Raw genomic sequence first — 15,534 nt, forward strand, 5'->3', positions numbered from 1 at the left:
ATCCATGACAGACAGAGAAGTAAAAAAAAAAGAGGCAGGGTGCAAAGTGCAAACAACTGACCTGGTCTTTGCATTTTGTAGCACCCATAGGTGTTAGTTTGCGTGCTATTCAGATGAGCAAGTTAGGATGGGCCAACAGCAAGATGTAGTGGTTTCTTGTATTTTCTACTCATCTGTGGCTACATAGCTGCGTTGCACTCACAGTGTTGTGCTTTGCATTTTGGGTCAGATTAAATACTATGGGTAGGTTGTACAAGCCCATGGGTATAGTTTCTTTGTGGATGGGTCATTGTGCAATTTTATGCTAGTGAGATTTATAAATTAGGGCCCATTTTTCAGAAGAGTTCTAAGATAAAATGTCATGCAATCTAAATAGGGCGTTCAGTAAAATTGTGTGTCAAATGAATGTGATGATTCTGACAGCACATGGAATGGAATATGCACCCACGGTACATTCATTCAGACTGCCAAAATACCCATCAACCCTTTCTGTTCCATTTACTGAAGGTGGAAAAAGTGGTGCTAAATACAACATTAGAGACTGAACAATTGTTGAAATGACTGGGGATTTGGCAGCTGTGCTCTCAATCTCAGTAAGGCACCCCCGCTCCAGGTGTAGGAATTGAACCAATTAGTTAAGGGACTGAGAGAAAGCAGGTACAAGAGGGGGGTTGTGGGTGCACTCCTAAGGCCATATAAAAAATATTTAAATACAATAATCCCCTGTCTAAAAAGAGAAAAACAGGGTTTTTTGTTACAAAGTTATGATCATAAAATTGGTAAGCCGCCATACCACGTCAAGGTAAACCCCATACGGCGGTCCCTAACCTGTTTACCTGTGATCAAAATTTAAAACCTCGGTTTCAATCTGGACTAGATCCTCCCCCGCCACCTGCATATGCGGCTTTTGAAGGGGAGACTGCCCAGACCAACCGGAAGCTGTGGCTAAGCTTCATGTGGTTAGTGCACCCTCAAACCCACCCCTTTAAATTAACGGTGGCCCTATGTCCTTGTTGTTTTTTATTAATCCTTGGTTTGGGCAATTTCTCTCCCTCAAAAGCCACAAATGCTAGCGGCTGGGGAGGCTTTGGCCTTTTTATTACCAACGCCTGTGAGACACCCATTATATTTGCTGCACTTATCACTAGGTAACACTTGCACAGACCCACACACATTACACCTATTACACTCCACATTTAGCTTTTCCTTTTTCATCTCCCTCTAAATCTATACTCACACCTGTACTTATACTCACACACATACACACACAAGTGTGCACTTATATATACAACTTTACTTTTCCTTCATTATAGTCTCTTCACAATCACATTTTTTTTTTTTTTTTTTTTTTTAAATGGGCGTTGGTCTGGGCAGTCTCCCCTACAAAAGCCGCATATGCAGGTGGTGGGGGAGGATCTAGTCCAGATTGAAACCAAGGTTTTAAATTTTGATCACAGGTAAACAGGTTAGGGACCGCCGTATGGGGTTTACCTTGACGTGGTATGGCGGCTTACCAATTTTATGATCATAACTTTGTAACAAAAAACCCTGTTTTTCTTTTTTTTTAGACAGGGGATTATTGTATTTATATATATTTTTATATGGCCTTAGGAGTGCACCCACAACCCCCCTCTTGTAACTGAGAGAAAGCAGGCAGAACTTGCTGCTAAGTGCTCTTTATTGCACACAACATGTTTCGGGCCAGAAGCACTTTATCAACTAATTGGTACAACATTAGAGTCATTATTGTCAATCACTCTGTAACTTATGGCACTGTATAAACATGATAAGGACTGACATTTGGCCTCCCTGGAAATCTCAGATTAACTGTAACATCTCTACTCTAGTACAGTCAGCTAGTAATAAAGGTTATATAAACAAATATGTAATGGTTTATTAACAGATGTATTACAGATTGTTTGACAGACTAGCTAGAATACAACGAATGAATCTCTGATAGAAATGCCTTAAAACTGATCAGATATATAATTGGAAACCACAAGGACTACTTAAATCTTAACTAAAGAAGCAGATTAGATATGTTGTATCTGCCCAAGGCAACTACAGCCCTTTAGCAGGGAAGATCTGTACCTCCACAAATGTCCCAGGAGCTCCCCATCTTCCTTTCTACTGATTCACTGCACATGATCTGTGCTGCTGTCACTTACTGAGTTAAGGGGCTCAAAATATACTGTACACATAGAATAGAAATGTCACAACATAAGGCTGATTAGTAATCAATACAGATAATTACTGCATGGCAGCTCAAATACCAGTGCGAATAGCATCAGAATTTAATGATCAGCCTTGTAGCATCATTTTATATTACAGGCTAATCTCATTTTCTGCTTGATAATTTGTGACAACCCCTAAGATTATCTTCTCAACAGCTGCTCAGAGCCCACTGAGCATGTGAGTGTTGCAGACACGTTCATGATGGTGACCCCCTGTGACAACTGGAACAGAGTAAAGCTGAGCACACTCCTTCTTTTGTTCTGTTCAGATAGCCTGGTGCACAGTGTAAGAGGGTACGGCAACCCCCAAATACGACAATTGTGCAGAGATACACAAGGCAATTAAAGTGCAGGGTTACCCCTTGCGGTTTATTTTGTGCGAACGTGCAACGTTTCGGGGCAAGCCCCTTTATCAAGCATACCACAAAAGTGCAAGTGCAGACAATATAACAGGTATCCAATTGTAATAATTTGCATACTTAATTGACCACCTCCTCCCATTAGCCTGCCCTGAGTGTAGTCCAATAAAAAACGACATAAAAAGATAAAAAAGTGCTGTCCAAAGATGATCCACAGGGCTGGCAATAGTGAAAAAAGTTTTCCCAATGTGATTATTCATATCCTGTGTACAAATACAATGTATATCTAAAAAACAAGATAAAAAGATAAAACAGATACAAAAAGCCATTTAAAGCCTACTTTTTTAAAAAATTGCAACAAAGCAATAGTATAGCATACTGACAAACTGACCCTATTACAGGAAATAGATTTTACCTGTCCCTGGAGATTACAAGTGATTCTCTTATCTGAAAAAAGACAGGAAAAAAGATAGTTTAGTGTTTATCAATTACCTAAAATACACCAGGATAACAGGAATAATCAAATAAAGCACGATAAATTGTATTCTTCATTTAAACCTTTAGGACTTCTGGACTGGAGTAACCAAATCCAGAAGCATTCTCTCTGGAGTAACAAGCGTTTTTTGTCCTGACCTTGTTGAACTACAACTTTTTCGAGTACCTGCCATCGTAATTGTGCCACCCGATGGCCATGTGAGAAAAAATGTTTGGCCAACAATGTTTCCTTTTTAACCTTTATTGTGTCCTTACCCACTGATGTTAACCCAGGTAACTGCGGGGCCTGCGGTTTATAATTCCGTATAGTGCATTTGTGCTCATTGAGCCTGATTTTTATTGGTCTCGAGGTTTGGCCGATGTATGCAAGCCCGCACGGGCATTTAATACAATATACCACATCGCTACTCTCGCATGAAAAGCAACCATTAATGGGATGCCTAGAACCCTGTAGTGGATGTGTAACAAAATTCCCTTGTATAATGCTATTGCAATGGCCACAATTCCTGCATGGGAAAGTCCCATGCGAAGTTGCTTTAACAAGAGTATTAACCCTCGGATGGCCATGTTTCTTAGATTTGATAAGATCACCAATATTCTTCCCACGTTTGTAGGAAAAAAGAGGAGGTTGTTGAAATAAGTGACCATATTTAAGGTCATTACTTAATATACCCCAGTACTTTAAGACAATCTTTCGGTAAAACTTAGCATTACTGTCATAAGCAGATATAAATGGTATCCTCTGGGTCTTATTAGAAATCATAGTTTTTTTGGTCAATAATTGCTGTCTTGGCATACATTTTACCTCCTGTCTTATAGATTCTAACTTATTTTCATCATAACCTTTTTCTAGGAACTTGCACAGCATTTTATTGGATTCTGTTTCATATAACTCATCATTTGATGTAATTCGTTTTACTCTTAGAAATTGGCTTTTTGGTAAACCTTTAATAAGCCCAGGTGGATGGTGAGATGAAGGCCTCAGCAAGTTGTTACGGTCGGTGGGCTTAGTGTATACGGTAGTCATGAACTTTCCTTCAAAATATTTAACATTGACATCTAAAAAATGAATATCAGTGGAATTGACTTCCATTGTGAATTTGATGGTTGGATGTACAATGTTAAGATATGTGAGGAACTTTTCCAAGGTATCCCTGGATCCACTCCACAAAAAGAACGTATCGTCAACATAACGCATATATGCGTGAATATGCTGCGAAAATTGTTCATTGGAAAATATGTGTGCCTGCTCAAAGTGATCCATGAATATATTTGCATAGGCAGGTGCCATGTTGGCACCCATGGCACAGCCTTGCATCTGTAAATAAAAATCCTTTTCGAATTGAAATTAATTTTTAAATAACACAAATTCCAATAGCTCGCAAATGAAATTAATCATGTGATTGGCTAAGGATCCCTTCGTAAGGTAAGTACGAATACTCTCAATCCCTTCCTGGTGTGGTATTGACGTATATAAGTCCTTGACGTCTAATGAACACAATAAAAATTCACCTGTTGGCACCATAATGTCATTGAGTCTATTTAAAAAATCAGTAGTGTCCAATAAACAGGGTTTTAAGGTGGATAACACCTCCTGCAAAAATGAATCAATGTATATGGCAAAGGCTGCCACAATGACCCAACATTAGACACGATTGGCCGTCCAGGTGGATTGGTAGGGTGTTTGTGAATCTTGGGAAGAAAGTATATATTGGGGGTTTTGGGATATGCAGTGATCAATAATTGATAAATATCGTCACTGATTATACCATCCATTACCGCAGCATTTAAATAAATGTTCAATTCATTTCTTTATTTGAACATAGGATCAGAATTTAACTGTATGTAATGGGTGGTATTATCCAATTGACGCATAGCCTCGGCCCTATAGTCGCTAGTATTCAGAACGATGGTGCCCCCACCCTTATCCGCTTTCATAATAGTGATATTACTGTTACGCTGTAAAGCTCTAAGAGCTGTTTTCTCGTTAATTGTTATGTTTTTTGTATATTGTTCAGAACGTTTATGCTGTACCTTACTCATTTCTGAGGCGACAATAGATTCAAATGCTTCAATACAGGGGTAATTCCCAGGAGGAATAAAATTACTCTTAATACCCAATTTGCTTTTAAGGGAAATGCAGGAATTGTGGCCATTGCAATAGCATTATACAAGGGAATTTTGTTACACATCCACTACAGGGTTCTAGGCATCCCGTTAATGGTTGCTTTTCATGCGAGAGTAGCGATGTGGTATATTGTATTAAATGCCCGTGCGGGCTTGCATACATCGGCCAAACCTCGAGACCAATAAAAATCAGGCTCAATGAGCACAAATGCACTATACGGAATTATAAACCGCAGGCCCCGCAGTTACCTGGGTTAACATCAGTGGGTAAGGACACAATAAAGGTTAAAAAGGAAACATTGTTGGCCAAACATTTTTTCTCACATGGCCATCGGGTGGCACAATTACGATGGCAGGTACTCGAAAAAGTTGTAGTTCAACAAGGTCAGGACAAAAAACGCTTGTTACTCCAGAGAGAATGCTTCTGGATTTGGTTACTCCAGTCCAGAAGTCCTAAAGGTTTAAATGAAGAATACAATTTATCGTGCTTTATTTGATTATTCCTGTTATCCTGGTGTATTTTAGGTAATTGATAAACACTAAACTATCTTTTTTCCTGTCTTTTTTCAGATAAGAGAATCACTTGTAATCTCCAGGGACAGGTAAATCTATTTCCTGTAATAGGGTCAGTTTGTCAGTATGCTATACTATTGCTTTGTTGCAATTTTTTAAAAAAGTAGGCTTTAAATGGCTTTTTGTATCTGTTTTATCTTTTTATCTTGTTTTTTAGATATACATTGTATTTGTACACAGGATATGAATAATCACATTGGGAAAACTTTTTTCACTATTGCCAGCCCTGTGGATCATCTTTGGACAGCACTTTTTTATCTTTTTATGTCGTTTTTTATTGGACTACACTCAGGGCAGGCTAATGGGAGGAGGTGGTCAATTAAGTATGCAAATTATTACAATTGGATACCTGTTATATTGTCTGCACTTGCACTTTTGTGGTATGCTTGATAAAGGGGCTTGCCCCGAAAAGTTGCACGTTCGCACAAAATAAACCGCAAGGGGTAACCCTGCACTTTAATTGCCTTGTGTGCCAGTGTATCTCTGCACAATTGACCCCCTGTGACAAGTTTGAAGTCCTGGATCATTGCTGCTATTGAGAAGCTGAAACTTTAGGCTGGTGCAGTATATAAAATATGGCATTTTTAGCCATATTCATTTTTAGGGGTTAGTTCTCCTTCGCCTTCTGTTAACTGACACTAGCAATGGTGTTTTTGTATCCACATGACAGTAATATGGAAGATTTCCCCCCCCCCAAGCTGTTACGGTAAATGTTATGATTTAAAGCAATGTTCCCCAAGCCAACAGAATTTGCTGCAACAGTGCCCTGACACATACAGTATCTTGGGTTTAATAACATGTGGCCAGAGTGTCAGGGCAGCAAGAGACGTACTACTCATCAGGTCCGGACTGAGAATTAAAATAGGCCCTGGCATTTCATGTACACAGAGGCCCAATCAGCCCACATAGAGGCCCAAACAGCTCCCACCAGCCCACTAAATACTGACTTTCTATGGGACCTTATAGCAGCCCCTCTGGCATTTGCCAGAACCCACAGATTGCCAGTCCGGGCCTGCTACTCATGTTCTGTTTACTACTGCTTATTCTCAGTGTGTTACATATAACTCAGCCATGCAGTGTATGGATAAGTAAAGTTACAGAAGATATATGTTCAGGCCCGGATTTGTGGGAAGGCCACCTAGGCCCGGGCCTAGGGTGGCAGGATTTTATGGGGGCGGCATGCTGCGCAACCACACCCACATTGGTTCAAAAACACTGGGAAAGCATAGGAGATACAATCTCCATGAAAATTTACACTAATAAAGGGGAGGGGACAGGGGCGACAAATGGCAGTGGGCCTAGGGGCGTCCGCTATGTAAATCCGGCCCTGTATATGTTGGCCATGTTGACATATAGTAAAAATGTCACAAATGTTTAAGGTACACAAGCCAAAAATCTGGTTTAAGTATTAAGTCTCATATTTGCAGAAACTCCAAAAGTAGGTTAACAATTCTTCCAAACTAAGCTCCTAGAAAATCTTATGCTTTCAAATGTGATTTAGAGCATCAGAATGTAGCACCAGAATGTACAGGCTCCTTCTGTGATTCTTGCTAATTTATTCTCCAATAGTCATCGCTGATCTGACAAAGGTGAGAGATAGATGCAACCCAAAGAGGGTCAGACAGTGCTGAAGTGTGGCCTTTATTTCATACATTTCAACCCTTTTTTTCACTTCAATTCAATTGTTTTTAGATAGTTCATCAGAAATAAAGGCTTTTTCCAATTACTTACTTACTTACTTATATTTTGTATTTGGGACAGTTTTTCTAATATTGAAGTGTAAAGTTAAAGTTATCTTTGTCCTTGCTGCGCATTCCTGAGTTACATTGAAGGCAGATGTTATTGATACAATAGTTGCTAATATTCCACAGAAACTGCTGAGCAAATTCTCAACTAATCCTATTAACTAAATGTAGCAAATTGTAACAGTTCAGAATCTGCTCCTGGATCACTGAGCTGCCAGACTGAAAAACCAGAGACACGAATATTAAACTACATTATGGGAAAATGGTAAAAAATAAAAGATGGAAAGCATTTGGAAAAAGCTTTTGTTTATTGCAAGCAATCTGAAAACAACTCAACTAAAAAAGTGGTTGTAAGGTGAACAACCCTTTTAAAGGTAAACTGTAACACCAAAAAATTAAAGCATTTTAAAGTAAAGATAATATAGTGTTCTGTTGCTCTTGGCTGATACTGGTGTGTTTGCTTCAGCAACAGTACTTTAGTTTATATGAACAATCTGCTGTGTAACTATGGGGTAAGCCATGCAAAGCTGAAAAAGAAGAAAGGGCACAGGATACTCAGCAGATACCATAAAACTCGGTAATATACAATGGGAATCTTCAGGACTTATCTGTTATCTACTGTGTATCCTGTGCTTGAATGGCTGCCCCCTTGGCTACACAGCAGCTTGTTATATATAAACAAACTATAGTAATATTTCTGAACCAAATCCACCCATTTTACCAATGCGTTGTCATTTCTTTAAAGCACTTTCATTTTTTGGTTATATTGTTCCTTTAATCAATACACTGCTAAATAAATTGCAATTTGGTCAACTATGGGATTTCTGTACTTTTTAATTCCCAACCAGTGTAAATTGTGCATCTAATATGACATGACCCTTTTTATAGCAGTTTTTCTCTTTCCAATTTTTCTTTGGGTTGTTGGCACTATATACCCTTACATGAAACAAAGCAAACTCAATTTAGGTGACATTTTTTCCTGAACTGAAGCATGACAGCTGATGCTGTTTTCTCTAACTGGTTGTAGCTTATTGTTGGTAACTGTAGTGGTTCAGAGTAGTCAATTAAAGCATGTGAAGAGCAAATTCTTAGGGTGCTGTATAACCTATTTGGAGAAGCTGCCATTAGGTTTTGGATGTGTATCCAAAATGTTGCTTCTTATTGATTTTCTCCGCTTTAAACCAGTTAACTTCACAACTGTGTTAAAGAGCCTCGGTTCCTTTAAATACAGGTATTAAGTGGAGATGCTCCTCCCTCCAGGTCTCTGTAACATTTAGGGCTCTTACACACGGGCGTTCCGACCTGCGTTCCGTTTTTTGGCGTTCAGCCGCAGGGGAGCGCAGGAATAGACGCAAGTCATTATTTGAAATGGGGCTGTACTCACTCAGGCGCGTGTAGGCGCCGAACGCAGGAAAAATGCAGCATGTTGCGTCTGAACCTGTGTTCGGCGCCTACACGCGCCTGAGTGAGTACAGCCCCATTTCAAATAATGACTTGCGTCTATTCCTGCGCTCCCCTGTGGCTGAACGCCAAAAAACGGAACGCAGGGGAGCGCAGGTCGGAACGCCCGTGTGTAAGAGCCCTTAAGCTACACCTGTTTTTACTCATATTTCTATTTGGGCCCGTTCCTATTCATATTCCAGTTTCTTATTCAAATCAATACATGGTTGCTAGGGTAATTTTGGATATATTGTGGCTACAGCCCTTAAACACCCAAGGCCACAGTCAATACTGAGCACTAGAAGCTGGGATGCTAGGTGAAGTGACTGATCTGCTCAAGTAGTGAGTCAGTGTATCTCCAAAAATAGCATCCCATCCCTAGGATTTCGACTGCTAGGAAAATTCAATCTCACTACATGAATAATATGATTCCTACCACCTTTTGGAATACCATCAGTTTCCAGGTTTTTGTTAGACAGCAGTGTTATTGCTGTAGTAGGTACCTGAAAACTGTAAAACCAAGCTAAAATAATGATGAAAGCATACTTCTGTATTGGGAATGCTTTTTATACACTAAAGACCCTAAGCAAGTAGTTCCCAAATCGTGGGGCTGCGTAACAAAGGCAGGACAGTGTTTGGGGGGCAACCTAAAGGCCAATTCGTTTGAGGTTGTAGAACTCACATATTTGCCCTCCAAGATGGTGACTGGGTGAGATGGGGTCAAATTAGGGTAAGTAGAAACATCATTGTGTGTTGCCATTTAGTTGAAGATAACCCCTTAATCACTGTCCTAATTATCCTTGAGACTAGTGATAAATGGCAGATGCCATGATGTTTTTCATATGTAAACTAAGATGAGACCTGACCCAGAGGCAAATTTAAATAGACAATACAAGTGGGATGGATCAGAGACAGAGCTAGGGTATAGGCCAGGGTATAAGGGATCATGAATCCCCCCTTCTCCAACCAAATATTACACCTCAGATAGGGGCTTGTAATAAACTGTCACAAAACTGCTGTGATTTTATTGAGCTGGAATGGTGTTAACACTGCCATCTTGTGGAGAAGATAGTAAGAACCGGGAGAGAGTAGGGACACACAGATACTGCATACAATCGCCATTATTACGCCTTCAAATAACTGGCCCGATCGCGCACGCACGACGTGGCCGGCCGAGTAGTCTAGGGCGCCCGACCGGCACTGGTTACAAAATAGGAATTGCTATTGTATTGGCATATATTGTGTATGGTGCAAACGGTATAGGCATTCTAATAATGAAAGCACCTTTAATTGTTTGACTACATATCCCAGCATGCTCCGTGTGACGAAGTGGTTTGCAGTAAAACAGCTCGGGGCTGCAACGTCCCTTCTCCCAGTAATCCAGCCCCGTTCTCTTTGCAATAACCTCGCACATCCCAGCGCAGCTGTAGATCTCCCTCCTTCCAATGACAGCATTTGTGGGCGGGGTTTCACTATCTCCCTCCCCCTCCCGCCGCTTCCCATTTACGCTAGTGAAATCGCTTTCAGTCCGCTGCCCTTGGGTTGGCTCCGTACTGTCCGTGCAGTGAAGAGTTCGGCGGGCGGGGTGTGGAGACTATTGAGGGAGAGCCATGCAGGGGGGCCGGGTGTAGTGCAGGCAGGTCCCAGACACCCAGCTGCTGCTCATACACACTCACATGCAGCAAAATGGAAACAATACTGATAAAGAACACGGGACAGCAGGAGAATGAGCAGCTGAAAGAGGAAGAAGAGGAGGAAGTGGACCCCAGGATCCAGGTACGGGGTTGAGTCGACTATGTGTTTAACAGGCTTGTGTTGTTGGTCAGTCTGGGAGGTGTGTCTGGCTCTGTCCTGCCATTGCAGATGTGGCTACTATACAATGCCTCTTGTTTATGTGCCTATTAATGTGCTAATGCTGGATTATCTTCATTGCCACTGGCTACTGTCTGATATGGCGAGTGAGGTGAGGGGAAATACCGTGACAGCTCAGTGGCAGCTTGTTCCTTGCTGATAATCGAGTGTATGTTTGTTCTGTTACAAGTGCTACTACAAATCCCAGCATCCCCAGTCACATGGATTCAGGTTGGACCTTCCTGCTAATAATGTCTCCTGTGTGAGCGATACCTAAAGGACAGAAACCATGTGTCCAACATACAGTCCCACTCCCACCGCTGTTTGCTCAGAGCAGGTCAGCAGGTCGGATGCACCTGGGGTAAAGCAGAATTTATCCCCTATTGCCTTTAATTAAAACTCGCTTTAGACTTTCCTTGCACAAATAAGCACTGTAGCTTTTAAAAGGGTTAATAGCTTGTAGCTAATGCTGGAAAGGGTCACTGTTCAGCAGATGCTGTAGTTATACAACTCTCAGACCCAGCAGATGCTGTAGTACTACAACTCTCAGACCCAGCAGATGTTGTAGTTATACAACTCTCAGACCCAACAGACAGGCTGGGCATGGAAGTTAATGATATGCTTAAATAAAACCGGGGGAATAACATTGATATCTCATATGTTGCTGTGGGTTTTTTTCCCTGTTCATAAGGAATGTGTCCTTCCAGCTTTTGTTGTACTACAACTCCCAGGGTAACCTCATAGCCAAAGGGATATTTTGTTGGAGACCTTTGTTTCGGATGTTTCAGTAGCCTCATGCGCATGGGCCCAGCTCCTAGCAGCACATTGCAGCTCTTAGGTGTAGCCACAATGGAAGTGTATTGCCCGGTGGTACTGTACCGCAGTATCCAACCTCACGTGGTTTTCTTTGTGCCGGGTCTCCTAAAAAAAATTTACAACTAGACTCTATTCATGGTAAATCATGAGCAATGTGTTTTCTTGCAAGTAATTTTATTTTGCCATGTTTTGTTTTTTGGTACCACTCAGTTTGGCTGGCACAAAATCGAAGGGTAAGACAAAGGACTGCAGAGTACAATTTTTCATTAGTGATAGATGGGGGTGTTTTGCTGATTCCTATACAAAATGCTTTTGAGCATGTAAGAAATAACAGGCATGATGTCAGATGCTACATATAAATTATCTCAAAATCAGTTGTACAATGCAGAAATTGCTGCAAGGAATAGCGGCAAAGGAGTACACGAGATTTCAATTTCTATGACATCATATATGGAATAAACTTGTGCATGAATACATTAGAATGTCTACGTGTATATATGTGTACACTGTCTTACTGTACATTACAAGTATATTAGAAGCCACCGACTAATTCAATGACCAGACATGATCCCTGTGGTTATGCATCCCCATGATGATGTTGAATATCCCTTATAATGCATTACTTGACAAAATTAGATGAATGTGTATACATTTAAAGGGAAACTGCAAATTATTATGTTTAGGATCTGGTCAAGTTGGACCTGAATGGAGGGGGACCAAAAAAAGTTAAAACAAAGAAACAAAAAAGAAAACAATGCTTTAAAGTGGCAAACGGACAGAGAAAGCAATTTTGTGTACACACAATTTTGATAAGTTTTTTGATTTTAATATGCATATTAGGGTTTGGTTTGCTATTCAGCAGAATACATTTTGGAGGTTTTCATATATGGCTGTATCTAAAAATGCACGGCTAATGCAAAATTATAATGGCCTGGAATTTATTGATAAAGTCACTACTGTATATTCAGCTGTCCGACGATGGTGCTAGCTGTAACTGAATAAAGTTAGACACATGTGCTGTAATTAGGGATGCACCGAATCCGGTATTCGGCCAGGATTCAGCCTTTTTCACCAGGATTCAAATTCGGCCGAATTCTGCTGCCCCAAATTAGGGGCGGGCAGGGAAATGTAGTGATTTTTTTGTCACAAAACAAGGAAGTAAAAGATGTTTTCCCATTCCTACCCCTAATTTGCATATGCAAATTAGGATTCGGTTCGGTATTCGGCCGAATCTTTCACAAAAGATTCGGGGGTTCAGCCGAATCCAAAATAATGAATTCGGTGCATCCCAAGCTGTAATATAGAAAGTGAAATCAGCCCAGGTCCGGACTGAGAATTAAAATAGGCCTTGACATTTCAGGTACACAGAGGCCCAAACAGCCCCCACCAGCCCACTTAATACTGACTTTCTATGTCACCTTATAGCAGCCCCTCTGGCATTTGCCAGAACTCACAGATTGCCAGCCTGCGCCTGAATCAGCCTGTTGCCTGGGTGTTTTATTTGGCTTCTTTTTGGCACCATTGTTACATTCTCTCATTAATCATTTTTCAGCATCAGAGTTTGAGAAAAGGGGGCACAAATCACCTTTTTATTCTTATGGGGCCCCTGTAGTGTTTAGGGTCCAAAGCAAGTTCCTTTTCTGCCAAATCATAAAACTGAACCTGCTTATTTGTATAGAGTGCTATACGACTCCTTTACAGTTTGGGGTACCTAAAGTATAGTAGAAAAAATGCTACTTTGTCCATAATAGTACAGAGATAATGATAACCACTGTCTTGACTATAAATAGTATTTTATGAAATTCCTCCAGGGAAGTGAATGCTAGTTGTGTCACAGCTCTTGCTATATTGCAACTCCCAGCATTCTCTACAGCTCAGATTTTAATACGTATTACTGCTGAAGGGGCATTTAACATCAGAAAAAGTCTTGTTTTCAAACAATATATCACAATTAATATTTTTTAATTGATTTTTCCCCATTTTTCTTCAGTGTTTAAATTTGAATGAATTTAAGCCTCCCATCCCTATCATTCTTCCCTAGTAGTAGACAAGCAAGCCTGACTTTTTGTTACAATTATAACAAGAATGATAATGAGAAAAACTAAAATACATTTAATGCTAAAAAAAAAAACCAAGTTCTTTTGTTTATTGTATGCTAGAAATTCTAACTGGTGTACCTGCTAGGAGAGGTGGAAGTATTGTGTAATGTGTTTACTAGGGCATATTGTCTTGTCAGGTCTCCTGAGACTACAGTTTAGTATGGCACATGCATTAAAGAGCCTTCTCAGGGAAACCAGCTGTACATGGCACACTGAGGAAGTTGCCCTAATTTCCCTTCCTTCCTCTACAGCAGGAGAACTTGGACATTGCAGGTGTTGCAGAACTGGAATACCCACTTCCACCTCTACCAGGAGAACATGTTAGGGGGTGTAGCTCTGCCATATCTGTCCTAATAAATGCTGTCTGCACAGTACAGCAATTTTCAGATATTTTAATTCTAGCTCAATGTTGATGCATCAATTTGCCTTTAAAAGTAGCTATATGCAAAAATATCTGTTTGGTAAGCGATTCCCCTCCAGGTGGTGCGTCTGATATAGCTTGGCTGCTGGGACAAAAATCATATCATAATAGGGCCGAATGCATACCCAGCAGGTATCACTGCATCAGTGGCCAATTGCTGTTATTCTTGGAATTGATTTTTAAAGGGGGTTTTCACCTTTAAATTCACTTTCAGTATGGAAGAGTGATATTCTGAGGCAATTTGCAATTGGTCTTAATTTATTATTATTTGTGGTTTTTGATTTTTTTTTTTTTATTCAGCAGCTGTCCAGTTTGCAATTTCAGCTATCTGGTTACTAGGGTCCAAATTACCCTAGCAACCATGCATGGATTTGAATAAGAGACTGGAATATGAGTAGGAGAAGGCAGGAATAGAAAGATGAGTCATAAAAAGGTTGCAGTAACAATAAATTGGTAGCCTTACATAGCATCTGATTTCTAGATGGGGTCAATGACCCCCATTTGAAAGTTGGAAAGATTCAGAAGAAGGTAAATTATCAAAAAGAAAAAAATGAAGGCCACACAGGCCACCCTCCTATTTATGACCATTTTTAGATTCGAAACATTGCTATATCATCCATTCAGCCATCAATTCAAGAGAATCTAGGGCAGCAAAGAGATTTTTTACCTCAAATCATACTCTCATAGACCTTCAGACCAGGCTTTCTAGAGTATTTAGAATACCAAACAGACATTCTCCAAAAATGTCACCCTGACTAGCCTTCATTGTTTTAGCAGCTCACACCCCATCTATTCTAACCGTCTCAGCTTTTTGCTTCTGTTGTCTTCAACACCTATAGCAAGGTGCAGGGTGACCTGTGACTCTTGTTCAGGGTGCACAGTGTAAGCTTGTTTTGTTGTCTACAGAGCAGAGAACTCTTGTTTTGCAGAGGTACTTTTTGTTTATATATAAATCTGACCTGTGTGTTACATATAAATTGTAAATAAAAGCAGCTCAGTCCAAATACCCCTTACTCAAACAGGTTGCTACTTAATTAATCAAATTATTGTAACTATTGAGCCTCAAACTTAAAAGCGCTCACCCTGTAATTGCTGTGACCTGGGTGTGTAAACCCTAGGTCCGACGCTTTTGTATAAAACAACTCTTCAACAAGCTGGGACTTTGAAGGGAAAAGCACTCACCCAACGTATCGAGTGGCCCGGGTGCATCGCCCAGAACCTGTAGCAGGAGGTGACTGTGCAAATTGTGGAGAAGAATCGGCAAACACTCCGGACGCCACTCATACAGTATTTTCAACATAAGCTGAACAATTAGCTTGTGGTGAACATACTTTTTGCTTGTTGTTTTAATTAAGAAATTGTAACGTTCACGTT

At 40.4% G+C, this 15,534-nt stretch overlaps 1 protein-coding gene across 1 annotated transcript in view; it reads left to right on the forward strand.

Annotated features, from left to right (window-relative positions):
- Positions 1–10,443: 10,443 nt before the first annotated feature.
- The window catches only part of sh3bp5.L (SH3-domain binding protein 5 L homeolog), a 45,199-nt gene continuing 40,108 nt past the window's right edge, over positions 10,444–15,534 (forward strand). Inside the window, exon 1 of the mRNA XM_018267494.2 lies at positions 10,444–10,749. Within this exon, the coding sequence (XP_018122983.1) occupies positions 10,660–10,749 (90 nt within the window). The 5' untranslated portion in view covers positions 10,444–10,659. The remainder of the gene's footprint in view (positions 10,750–15,534) is intronic.

This window comes from Xenopus laevis, chromosome 6L (genome assembly GCF_017654675.1).
Source record: "Xenopus laevis strain J_2021 chromosome 6L, Xenopus_laevis_v10.1, whole genome shotgun sequence".
In the NCBI taxonomy this organism is placed as follows: domain Eukaryota; kingdom Metazoa; phylum Chordata; class Amphibia; order Anura; family Pipidae; genus Xenopus; species Xenopus laevis.